Genomic DNA, 12,052 nt, shown 5'->3' with positions numbered 1-12,052 from the left:
GACAAAGGAATAGGTTCTTGTTCACAAGCAAGCTTTTAAACGATGGCCTGTAAAATTGCCTCTCTAGATCCCTTTGAAGAATCCCCCTGCAAGCGTAATATGTCTTTGGGTCCTCTACTAAAACTTGCTAATTGAAATGTTTTGTATTTTAAGGACCTGAAGCCTAGTTATCATTGAACAATTAAGAGAACATACATTTTCATGACACTGTTGTCTCTCTGAAAAGTTGACTGAATATTTCTACTATGACTTATTTATTTTTTCATGAGTAACAACGTGTTCAATAACTTCTGCCGAAAAGGATGTATTTTGCTTTTCTACTCAAAACCTGTTTGAACACAAAGGTAAAGGACTGCATACTTGACATACTTGAAAATTAGATAATAATTCAGTTTGCTCGCTTCTACCTAAGTGATTGAGCCTACTCTGTCCTGGATATTGACTGTGGCAAGGATACGTATTAGAGAGTATAAACTGTAATCCAAGTACCAAAACCTTTTACCCTCACATAACCAAAAAGAAAGGGTGATAAACTTACCTTGTGTAGCAATGTAGTGATTTGGTCTATGATAACCCTAAAATAAATTGGAAAAAAAAAAAATAAGCAATATGCACCTCAGCTATGTTGCTATGAGTGAAACTTCATTTAGAGTAGAATTCCGTAAAAATCACAACAATACAGATAATGTATTAGATGCAAAAGTTCTTTCCAGTGGGAGAAGGGCAAGGGAGAAGGGGAACAAGAAGCAAATGTGTTTTCTGCAAGATACTTAAGTTGCAGCCTTGTACATTAGGGGACAGAAGTAATATGTTCTTTCAGTCCCTTGTTGGCTCTGCTGAAAATGAACAGCATGAAATCCTCTCTAGCACTTACAGCTAATGGCATCAGATGCTCATGGAGGCTGAGATATACCTCCAAGCTATTGCTATGGAGTGCAAAGCCTATCCCTTTTTTAACAGCTAAGGAATGCTAGATTTGCATTCAGACTGGGGAAGGGTGGGGGGATGTTCACTCTGTCCACTGTGATTTGTTTATGTTTTATTCCTGAACGGTAAAAAGGAGGGTAAATTCTTTGACTAAATGGTTTGGTATGAATACACTTGTTCACATCTAAATAGGAAGAACATAAAACAATTCTACGTTTCTCTGATGACAAGAGCAACTTAATCACAAACTGGCTGTGCAATAAATACTAATGCTCTATGGATTCTTTGCAACACTGAATAGATTGCCAATAGGGAACAATACCATTTTTATAGTATTTGAGTTTCTGATGTGATGGGAGTGTCACCAAAGGTTTAGATCATGCACTAGTATGTTGATAAATTCAGTTATACCAGTGTTAATCTTTTAATAATGGTTATGATACATTGTCAGTCATCAACAGAAAGAACTTAAAGCTGTAGCTTGCATGCCATTGCAATTTCTTTGTAAAAGAGCAAGGGACATTGTAGTGATGCAAGGTAGGAAAGACTCAAAACAACTAAAGATAGCTTGGATATTACAGAAGGAGTAACATGAATTACAGAATTGATTCCTTTACATGCCATTGAAGCAAAATTTGGAAGTCTATGAACTGAGAAGTGTTCAGATAGCTACAGAGTTGATTTTTTTCTGCTGTGTGTTATTTAATATCCCTAGTGGCTGGGATCAAACAATTCTGTTTCCCAGTGAAAAAACACATGGGAAAAAGTACAGCATAACCATTGCCCCTCTCTCTTTTATCCAAGAAAATGTCATAGTGTCTGTGATGGTGGCATTTCCTTATTAACATGTTTATTCTGACAACATGACAACTGTTCTAATAACCGCATACAAGAGTAAAACTGCAGCTGCTTCTGTAGTAGAAAAACAAGCATTTCTAATGGAAACCTGACTAGCAAGATTATAAACAAAAAATGCTGTGTTTTTTGGTAGAGTTGTCTTTGGAAGATGTCTGCAGTCCTCCACGCTTTGCAATGAAGCCATCTGCTGAGGATGAGGGAGAGAATTTTTTGGTTCTCACCCATTTTTTCTTTTAGAGCCACATTCTCTCCATCTTCTTGTACTTCCATAAGCAAAAAAGGTTGCTATGCAGCTATCTTATCAGCATTTTAAATGAGACTGTATGGTCCAAATCCTCATTCCTCACATCTTTTAATATTTCAGAGTCAGATGAAAATCTGACACAAGAACATACTAGTAGCCTAAAATGAGAACAATCCTGAATGTTGGAGAAAGCATGAAAGTGAATTCAAATCTAGGTTCCCAACGTGAACTCCCTCTTTCCTTTCATGACAGATTACTCCCTTCAGAGTTTAGTGAGATGTCTAACTACATATATTTCCATATGTGCCTTTACCTCTTCGTGACTGTGCTATTCTTTCAAACAGCAAGGGACTGAGCAGAAATCTGAGCTTAACTTAATGGTTCTTGAACATGCTAATAAACATCAACAGAAGGAGGTATCTTCAGAAACTTACAACTTCAGACTTCAGATTGTTAAAACTGAAGTACCTAATTTCTTGTATAGCTCTAGTTCCTCCATACTCTGAGAAAAACATCTGTTACATTTGTGTTTCATACTGGTGATTAAATTTGAACTGCAAACTGTGACACCATTTTTCAAAGATGCCACTGCTGAACAAGAAATTTTTAGCAGACACAGTTTCCTATGAAGCAACACTTGTTTTACTTAGCCTAACAACTAGCACTCCATGTAAACAATAAAATTATTATCTTTGCTATCCATAGATTTCTGGCTTTAGATAGTATTGACTTTCTAATGATTTTCAATTCTACTTTCGAGTTAATTCTTTCAACCAAAAACACCTTGTCTCTTAAAGAATTTATTCTAATGTAAAACATTAAGTTAACATGATGCAGAATGAACAAAGAAGCCACCTTCAATAATTAAACAGCCTACATATTTAATGAAATGTCTTGCTTGCATTAGAAGTACTGGTTAACAGCTGCAGAATATACTTTGAAGGCGACTTAAAAGTGCAGAGATGACAAGAGATTGCAAATCTCTGCATTAGGCATTACAGAGTTTTGTCACATTAATATGCAAACAGCTTTCTTTTAAATGTGGAATGATGCCAAGCTGTTGACAGAAAGTGAAAATAACATTTTGTTAGCCCATATAAGCACCAGCAGGCAAAGTAGCCATACAGTGTTGCTGGCAAGGTTTCAGTCTAGTGGCAGTTGGAGGAAATGACTCCTTTCATTTGCTTATTGACAAAACCTTTGAGGCTTTTTCCTTTAGTGTACACCTAGCTTCCAAAGATAGTACTGTCCAACAATGTTTAGCAGCTGCTATTAGCTGTGATATCTATTATAAACTATGAATAATGTGAGACTAACAAGAGCTCCCTCTTTGACTGAACACAACATTGTTTGTTGACTACATCAGTATACGCACATCAATATAATTTCCATTGATGTAATCGGAACTCGTTTCTCCTTCAATGGGCTGCAATCTCACTCGAGAATGATCATCTGAAACGGGAACAATGGAGAGGAAAAAAAAGTCATTAAAGGCACATTCAATAACGAAGCCGTCATCAAAATATTACTTTAAAGTCAAACTAAACCCTCAGCATTTGCAAGTTCATGCTTGTTTTGTTGTCCATGAAAACACTGTATCTACATTTAATCCTCATTTCAGTCATTCAAGGCTTTCCAAATCCCCTCTGATTTTCAGTCTAAATGTCTTAAATATTTCTAATGTGAAATCCATTGCAATTATGTTTTTTGCCTTGACACCCCCCCCTTTTGTCAATAAAATAGATAACATTAAGTTGTCAAAGGTTTAGTCATTTGGAAATGCTTCTGCCAGTACTCAAAATAAGCTGAGGTCATTCTACAAGACATACTGCCACCTCACAGTTTCTGAAGGAAACTCATTATGTTTTCAGTAAGGGAGAAAGCAAAATAAAGTAATGACAAAACCCAAGCAGTCAGATAATGGCTTTGTCACTGAATTTTGCTCCACTGTGGCCATCTATATGATCCAGAAATGTGCAAACACTTGCAACTCTATTTTCCAAATTCCAATCCAAAACACCACGGCATGAATTCATTTCTTGTCAGCTGCCTCATTTGATATGATACCACAGCAGTGATTAAGAAGTGCTGGAGGCTAGATCCCCCTCTAAAAAAGAACCTCTGTATGCTGGCAGGGCTTTTTCTTCTTTGAGACTTCATATGCTCCTCTTGATTCGCTTGGTTCAAAAACAACCAAACACATTGGCTTTTCCAGAATGCTGCACAAGTTGTTGATAGAACAATTTGAAGGTATGATCTCAAGGATGGAGAGATGGTAAATAGCCACTTTATTGCTGCTTTGTTTACAAGTTACTCTTGCTAATTAGATACCTGTGTATTATTATTTTTGAATGCTGCTTGCTAGCTGAGCTAATATTACTTGCAGCTGATGACAGACCTTCACGACTGTTATTATTTTGTTGTAAATGTAAATAAGCATTAGAGCACCTGAAACTTGCCACTCATGTTCTGAATAGCTATTTTTTTCAGCTTTAAAAATCCTAAAAGATAACAAATGAATGAAAGAACATGAAGTGGCTTAAAAACCCAACTTCATCATAAGTATCATAATATTGGCCCACATTATGGGGGAGGAAGGAGAGAGTAAGTGGTTCTTAAAATAACATTGTTTCAGAATTAGAAGTCAAGAGATTTTCAAATGGCTGAGTAGGAAAGGAAGAGGCAAATTCTTTATTTCATCCTCTTTTACGCTCCAAGTCTCAGGGACCAGAGATCTCAGAGCCTCATTTGCTTCCCTGGGATTCCCTTGGGAGAGAGAAAGGGCACAGTTTTAAACCAAATATAGTAAATCAGAATGAATTAAAATTCCAGCTCTAGGTTCCACACTACTCTTAGTTTGCTATTTTCTTGTGATTATTTCACCCAACAGTCTTCAAGAATGAGTTTTCCCAAACATATTGGAATATTCAAATCAATTATGTTCATCAGGTCAGCCTTTTCAGCCTCTTTATTCACTTTTCCAAGACTAAAAATTTATAGACATGTGACTCTCCATTACATAACCCATGCTGGTCTGACCCTACCAAGCTACGCTTATCCAAGTGCTGTGCTATTCTCTGCTTAATTAAGCTATTTATTAGTTTCTTCAGAACAGAGGTTCGGCTCACAGGCCCTTAATTCCAAAAATCCATCTTACTAAAGAAAGGTACTACATTAGGAACTTTCTAAGCTCCAGACATGGCTGCTGCTTTTACAGTTTTGGGACCTGATCCAATTTCTGCTGAAGTCAGCAGACTCCAGAAGTCAAGCTTGCTTGGACTCATGGTATGTCTTCATCCACATTTTCATGATTTCCTGTATCATTGCCTTAAAAGCATTCTCACCAGGGCAACTCAGGCTAGTAAAGATCTCCACTTTTATATTTCTTGAATTACCTAGGGCAGGATTCAGTTGTCTAAGCACAAGCATCTCATGCCACTTTATAAACCCCGGGATATACTGCGTAGCCTTCAGCTGCCACTACGGAGTAACACTAGTGTCTTGTGTACTGTGTCACATTTGTTGGTCCTGCACAGATGTCCTAGGTCACCTGAAATGGCACTACATGTCTATGTTTAGGCAACTGAATCCCGTCTTTGATGACTTGCATACCAATGAGTTCCATATTGGGCAAAACAAGCTTAAATTTCCCACTAAGGAACATCTTAAAAATAGAACTTCCTGTTATCTCTTTTAGACTGATTTATACAATTGAATAATATGCAGTGGTATCTTTTCTTTACCTTTCCTGTTATTTTGTTATTTTCTTTATTTACTCCATTCTTTCCTTGCAATAATTCTTGTTTCGGATTGGGCTCAACTAAATAAGTTACTTCACACCTATATCTTCATATTGTCTTTTTGCCCTTTTTTCTTCTCACGTGCATCCTTTCTAGTACTGCATTCTCAGCTAAGTTTCTGGAGGTAATGGACTGTTCAATACCCATTTATTTGCAGTGGAGCTGGAGTGACTCCCTTTTTTTATTGTTTTGAAAACTCTAGTTAACTCCTTACTGCATGGCAACACTTCTTAATTTGAAAAAATTCTTTAGTCAACAAAAAAAAATGTTACTGTGTCTATGTCTATGCTTATGTCAAGTAGATTTAAACCTAAGAGGTACACAAGCCATGTATTCTTCCAACATGTATGTTGATTCTTAAATAGCCTCTAGGTTAACTGTCTAGATTTTTAGGGTATTTTTTTCCTTTATACTTCAGCTGCTCTTGACAATTTTTGTAGCTTTTAAATACTCTCTTTTCCAGCTCATTGTTATTTTGATACCCTTCTATAAGGAGATCGAACTTAACTTTGCACTGATCACTTAAGCCTTCAAAATTAGTTATGTCAGAATCCATTTGTTTTTGTAGAAAATGGTAATAGATAATGAATATAAGCATTTTATTCTCGCTCCCCTCACGTTACCTACAGCATGTATATGCCAGCCTGCAGACTGTGATCTCTAACAAGCCCCTTGAGTAGCTAGTTGATTAGCATGCCTAGCCAATGACCCTTTCCAGGGACGTGCCTTGCTGATTCTTTGCAAATCAAGCCTTTTATAAATATCTCACCTAAAATCTTTAGCTGCTTTTAAAAGCTGTGATCAATATTCTCTTCTCATTTAGTCAATATTGAGTTAGGTAAAAATAAATACAAAACCCCTCCCATTCCGAAATTACCTCAAGATCTCTCCTGAGGAAAAACCAATAGATTTTACCAAAATCCATGCATAACCCCACACAATTACGGCAGAAGCAGAATTTTTCTTAGGTAAAAAAAGATTCATTTAGCAAATTCATGCTGGTTTTAGTTCCTAATGAGAATATACAAAGCTTTTTGTGTTCAGTAAAGAAGGAACATGTTTTCTGTGGGTGACTGGACTGTGATCATGATTCAGCTTGTTGATACAGTGGCTCACAAGTTGTAGCCACTTCCATACAGTGGGTAGGGCATGCTTGTAGCCAATTAAACACACATCACTTGGGTAATGTAAAGCATATTAACATTTTGACAAGCTGCTGCTTGGTGCTATTGCTTTAGTTCCCTCAGAGAACAATAATGACTACAAGCAATAATGTAACAGTAGTATATTGGAGAAAATCTAAACAAAGAGGATAAATGGTTGGAAAAAAATTACATTAAACGCTTTACAGAAAAAAATATACATGTCGTATAATCATGTACCCATAGTGGCATCTGAACCACTGTATTTTTAAGTCTTTAAACATAGCATAAAAGGGCAATTTAGTAAAATGCTTTTCAGCTAAAGCAAATACTTTATACAGCTATCTGGGACAAATTCTCAAAAGCGGACCGCCAAAATTGTACTCTCAGACTCTGAGACGAGCGATCATTTAACCAGCAGAAAAACACATAAAATAATTAAACAGTTAACTACTCCATTTGCATACATGTATTTAACAGACAACAAACTGTGGGCAGTTTCAGCCTCTCTTTTACGTTACTGCCTTTAACTCTAATGGATTTTAATTTTAACTTGTGTTATCTGTGTTTTCACAGCCACATAAATAGGAAGTGTTATTGATAGCTGCATCCAACTCTTTCCCTTCGCTAAATACTGAGGACATTAAAAGTAAATTGAGATCTAAATGATCTGAGTTATATTTGCCCTCTCAGAAAGCCTTCAGTATCACTTGTAATTGCCATTGATTTGTGTATCTAGTATCTTTTACTTGTTCTCCCTTGGCTACTCATCACTTCATTACTTCAGACATACAGCACTAGTAGTCTTCTGTTTTCTTCAACCAAAGGGTGTCAAAGTGTAAGGTAACGCCTAACATGACATTAAAGAGGGGACTGATAACACTAAACCTGACTAAAAGAGAAGATCTATTGTCATAGACTTGGACTGGAAATAACATTTCACAAAGGAAGGACAAACATAAAACTTTTTGGTATTCTTATCTATGCCTTCAGTATTTTTACTTAAATGATAATAGTCATCTAATGTATTGCTACATCCTCACAAAATAACTAGTTTGTTACACATTAAAGATTGCTTGGAGAGAAACAAGCAAAATCACATCTAGCTAAGTTATCTTCTTTTGCATATGCTCCGGCCCATCATGATATTCACATTTCCCTACAAGATTTCATTTCCTTTTTCAGTAAGTAGCACAGTATACATCCAAAATACACAGCAATACTATCACGTCCATTCAAAATGATGTGGCAGATAGCATCTCTTGCTTAACTTGCCTCTGCCCCCACAAGCATTTCCTGTGGGTTCTCCTTCTCCTTCTGCAGCAAGTTACAGAGCTGTTTTCTCTTTGTAGACTGTCTCAGTCCAGCTGGGAAGGGCCTATTCATACCACCTACTGTAGTTTAATAAGGTAGGAGTTGGTCTATCTAGACTCATTATGCAAGCACTGCAGAGAGGACCTCCTGAGGTGGTGATTCAGAAGCGTTCAAATGGGCTTTATTTCTGAATCATTTCTCTAGAAGAGCTGTCCTTCCCTCTGTCAAGTCCACATGGTTCACTGATGAGGAAACCTAGGTATATCTGTGCCTGGACAAGCACCTAGACTAGGTGCTGAAGTTAGGCAGTGTAAATACGCACTACATACTCCTTCCATAGGTCTTCCAAATGTTCAGACAACCAGCACTGTTTATTCTTCTATGCTGTCCCATGTACGTAGGGTGATACATGATTTCTAAACTCCAGCAGTATCATTAAATGCTCCCTCCTTAAAGGCCGTCGTTCATTTTCATGCTTACAAAACTTCTGACATGCTATGACTGCTGCTTATTTCTCTGCTTATACCTGCTTCATGATTATCTGGCTGGCTGGTGGAAACACATATGCTTCATATCTTATGCTTAGATTTTGAAGGAACAATCAGGGAATGGATCATCTCCTGCATACACACTAGTAACCTACCCTTTAAGTGCAACAACACCAGTGTGTAAATAATAATAGAATTTTACCGAACTTGATATTTTTTCTGCCCCCATGTTCTGCCACAACGTTTTGTAACCTCATAATGCCAGATTTAGGGGTCATTCACCAAAGCATGCTATCATCTCCTCAAGTTATTTGATTATTAGTATATCTAAACTTTATCAAGCTTGGCATTTTTAAGTAAAACATAAGATTCTGGTTTTTTTTCCTTAGAGTCTGTCTAGCATTAAGAGGGTAAGTCAGGATAGCTGTCACTGCTATTAAGGAATACTTAAGCAGCAGTATTGTCCACTCCTACAATATCCAGAATCCAGCATCAAGGTACCAATGCAGTCATGGGTACTCTTTCACTAAGCTGCCAGGAGCAGTCTGGGAGCTGTTAGAGCTGAGTACTGGTTAAAGGTGTCATTCTCCATTAGCCAAACATTGATCACAGGATGGAAGGTATACAGCAGGCTAGTTGAGAAAATGCATTAAATCTGACAGTTTTCTCAAAAAAAGTAACATCTTCCCTCACTTTTATCTTCTTAATTAGAGAAGAGGAATATAAGCCTGATGTGAGCATGAGTCTGGTGGTCATTCTTATCCAGTTCTGAAGGGAAGTTAATACAGTGCACAATTACATTGTCAACACTTACATGCAATGATATTCCCATATCTATTTTTCATTCTGTTCTCATCTTTCTTAGCTGAATCCCACGGTGCAGACTGTCCTTCAAAGAAACTCTAAAAAAGGAAAGAAAGTGACATTAAGAAAAGCGTGCAGCAACAGTTACCTTACGGATAAACCAAGGAGAAAGGCAAACAGTACTTGTGGGTATTGTTGTTGAAGTGTCATTTAACTGATTCTTTTATTGAGCAAAAATATGAGTCTCCTGTTTAAATGGTATTTATGCATAGCTCCAGGTGTTATCTAAAATTTGACATGAGATTATCTGTGTAATAGCAAGAAGAATTATTTGCACGTGAAGTGCTATTAAACTTTTCCAAAGTTGCATGCTTGCAACACTAAGAGTCCTTCATTTGTGCTATCCAGATTCTCCACATAGTTCTCATACACACACATGAAGCTGAAGAGCTTCATCATCAATGTTGGAGTTACTCCAGTGTTTGAGTGCAGAATCACACACTGTACTAACACGTTTTATTTTTGACATTTCCACAAGTTTCAGTTACTTCTTGGCAGATGACCTCACGGATCTAAACGTATATAGGCATTTAAAAAAACTTGGATTCAACTAGCATGTATGTGTCTTTTTTTTTAAACACAATTTATGATACCACCAAGTTGATTATTTTGTCAGAGAATAAAAATAATGTGATTTTGTGAAAGATATAATCTAATATTCACCCAACCTCTGTGCTGTAGTTAATAAATTTAATGTAAATAAGAAAGTTGAAGGTGCTAAAAATGTATTTTTACATTAATAAAACATACAAGCTGCCAAAAGGGCAGCAAGCAAGTTGTTATGTCCTATCTGTCCTGTGCATTCTGTGGTCTAAAAGAGCATTTGCACAATTTCTTAATTTACATACTGTATCTGTAAGTCATATAATGTAGATGCATTTTATCATTTCGTATTGAAATATTAATCTTGTGTTAAAAATATTTAGTTGCCAAACAAACCAGTGGAATTCTATCAGGATGATGGCTGGTCTTAACTCACGTTTTGGTCTTTTTACTAGAATGATCGGTAAATTAAATCTTTTGATTCAAGAGGGACATGAAGGTACATGATATAATTTTCTGGTAACAGAAGCCAAAAATGGCTAAGTCCCAAACTAAACAGGGAAAACCTCGCAGGTTTGTACCTCTTGCAAGACCTCAACACATTCTGAGTGGTTTAAAATAGATAATGCCCATTAAATGGACTACCATTAGTGTCCTTTGCCCTCATACTTGAAATGCATTGTTGTTCAAATCCCAATGATTTCCATTAGTAAAGAACATAAAAGTCAAAATAAACCCTTGATCTCTTGATGAAGTCAATGGAACACAGGGGCATTCAGTGTCTAAAATGAGTTTTCTTTTAGTAAGTTCACTAGCATGCTGGTTTCCAACTTATGATATGGAAACTCCTGAGAATACATGGATTATTTCTAAAAAGTTTGTAAATAATAACTTAAGAAAAACAGAAGCCTTGTCAAAAGGCTTCAATTTGTTTGTCCTTCATCGCTCTACACTTCCTTAGAAAATTTTTAAAGGTTTGCAAATTGAAATGATTAAAACCCACTAATATAGATAAGTTTCTCCTTAATCATGGCGTACCATCATCGGGTACAGCTCTGAGAAATGCAGATTGCTGCCAGGATAGAGAAGTGGAACCCTGTAAATCCCAAGACGATTTACAGCTTTGTGGCTGTTTGCCAAAAAGGCGCCAATCATTATCTGATTATATAGCTGCCAACGGCATCTAAAGCAAGCAAGCCCTCCCACTCCAGAGCACTCTCAACTCAGGCTGGATGGAAAATACTTTTGTAATAAGCCAGGCTGAACTGCATAAGGAATTGCTCTCCATGGGCAAAGACCTATGTCTCAATTTCTTGCAAAGTTCACACTTACTCTCAGACAACACTGGATGATGAACAATTAAACATAGTTAAAGGCAAAATAGAGATGGAAATGTTCAGCAACAAAGCTCCAAAGGCAGAACAAACTAATCATTCTAAAACTTGACCTGGTATCTTCCTCAGGATTTTGCGTTTCAGGCAGCTAGACGGACTACAGAGAATTCCAGTTTTCTTACAGTCCTTCTGCTAGAGACTAGTTCACAGAATTGATCCATAAGACATTACCCAGCAAGTGGTTTTGGGTTTAATTCACTAAGCATTACATGTGCTGCTACAGAGAAAGAGTCCTGCTGATACAGCTTCCAAGCCTACACCTTGAAATATGGAGGACCCAAATATACTCCTAGGGACTTCTCGCTTCTCCCTGTCCCACTAATGAACTTTTACAAAATTGCTTTAAACCGATCGATTAAAGGAAATCTCTGGAGACAACTGGGAAAGATTTGCACGGTATTGAATTCAGGGAAGATATACAATAGGTAATGTACTGGTTTGGGCAGCTCGTCTGCTTCTCATCTGCTAATGTACAGGT

General features: G+C 36.9%; 1 protein-coding gene across 4 annotated transcripts in view; it reads right to left on the bottom strand.

Annotated features, from left to right (window-relative positions):
- PTPRM (protein tyrosine phosphatase receptor type M) overlaps nucleotides 1–12,052 on the bottom strand; it is a 486,857-nt gene that overhangs the window by 50,873 nt on the left and 423,932 nt on the right. For all 4 annotated transcript variants that reach the window (XM_050915684.1, XM_050915683.1, XM_050915685.1 and 1 more), the window contains 3 exons: nucleotides 9,588–9,675; nucleotides 3,405–3,481; nucleotides 539–575 (listed from right to left, as the gene is read on the bottom strand). In XM_050915684.1, the coding sequence (XP_050771641.1) occupies nucleotides 539–575; nucleotides 3,405–3,481; nucleotides 9,588–9,675 (202 nt within the window). The remainder of the gene's footprint in view (nucleotides 1–538; nucleotides 576–3,404; nucleotides 3,482–9,587; nucleotides 9,676–12,052) is intronic.

Source organism: Gymnogyps californianus, chromosome 2 (assembly GCF_018139145.2).
Source record: "Gymnogyps californianus isolate 813 chromosome 2, ASM1813914v2, whole genome shotgun sequence".
In the NCBI taxonomy this organism is placed as follows: domain Eukaryota; kingdom Metazoa; phylum Chordata; class Aves; order Accipitriformes; family Cathartidae; genus Gymnogyps; species Gymnogyps californianus.
This window is presented reverse-complemented; position numbering and strand designations above follow the sequence as displayed.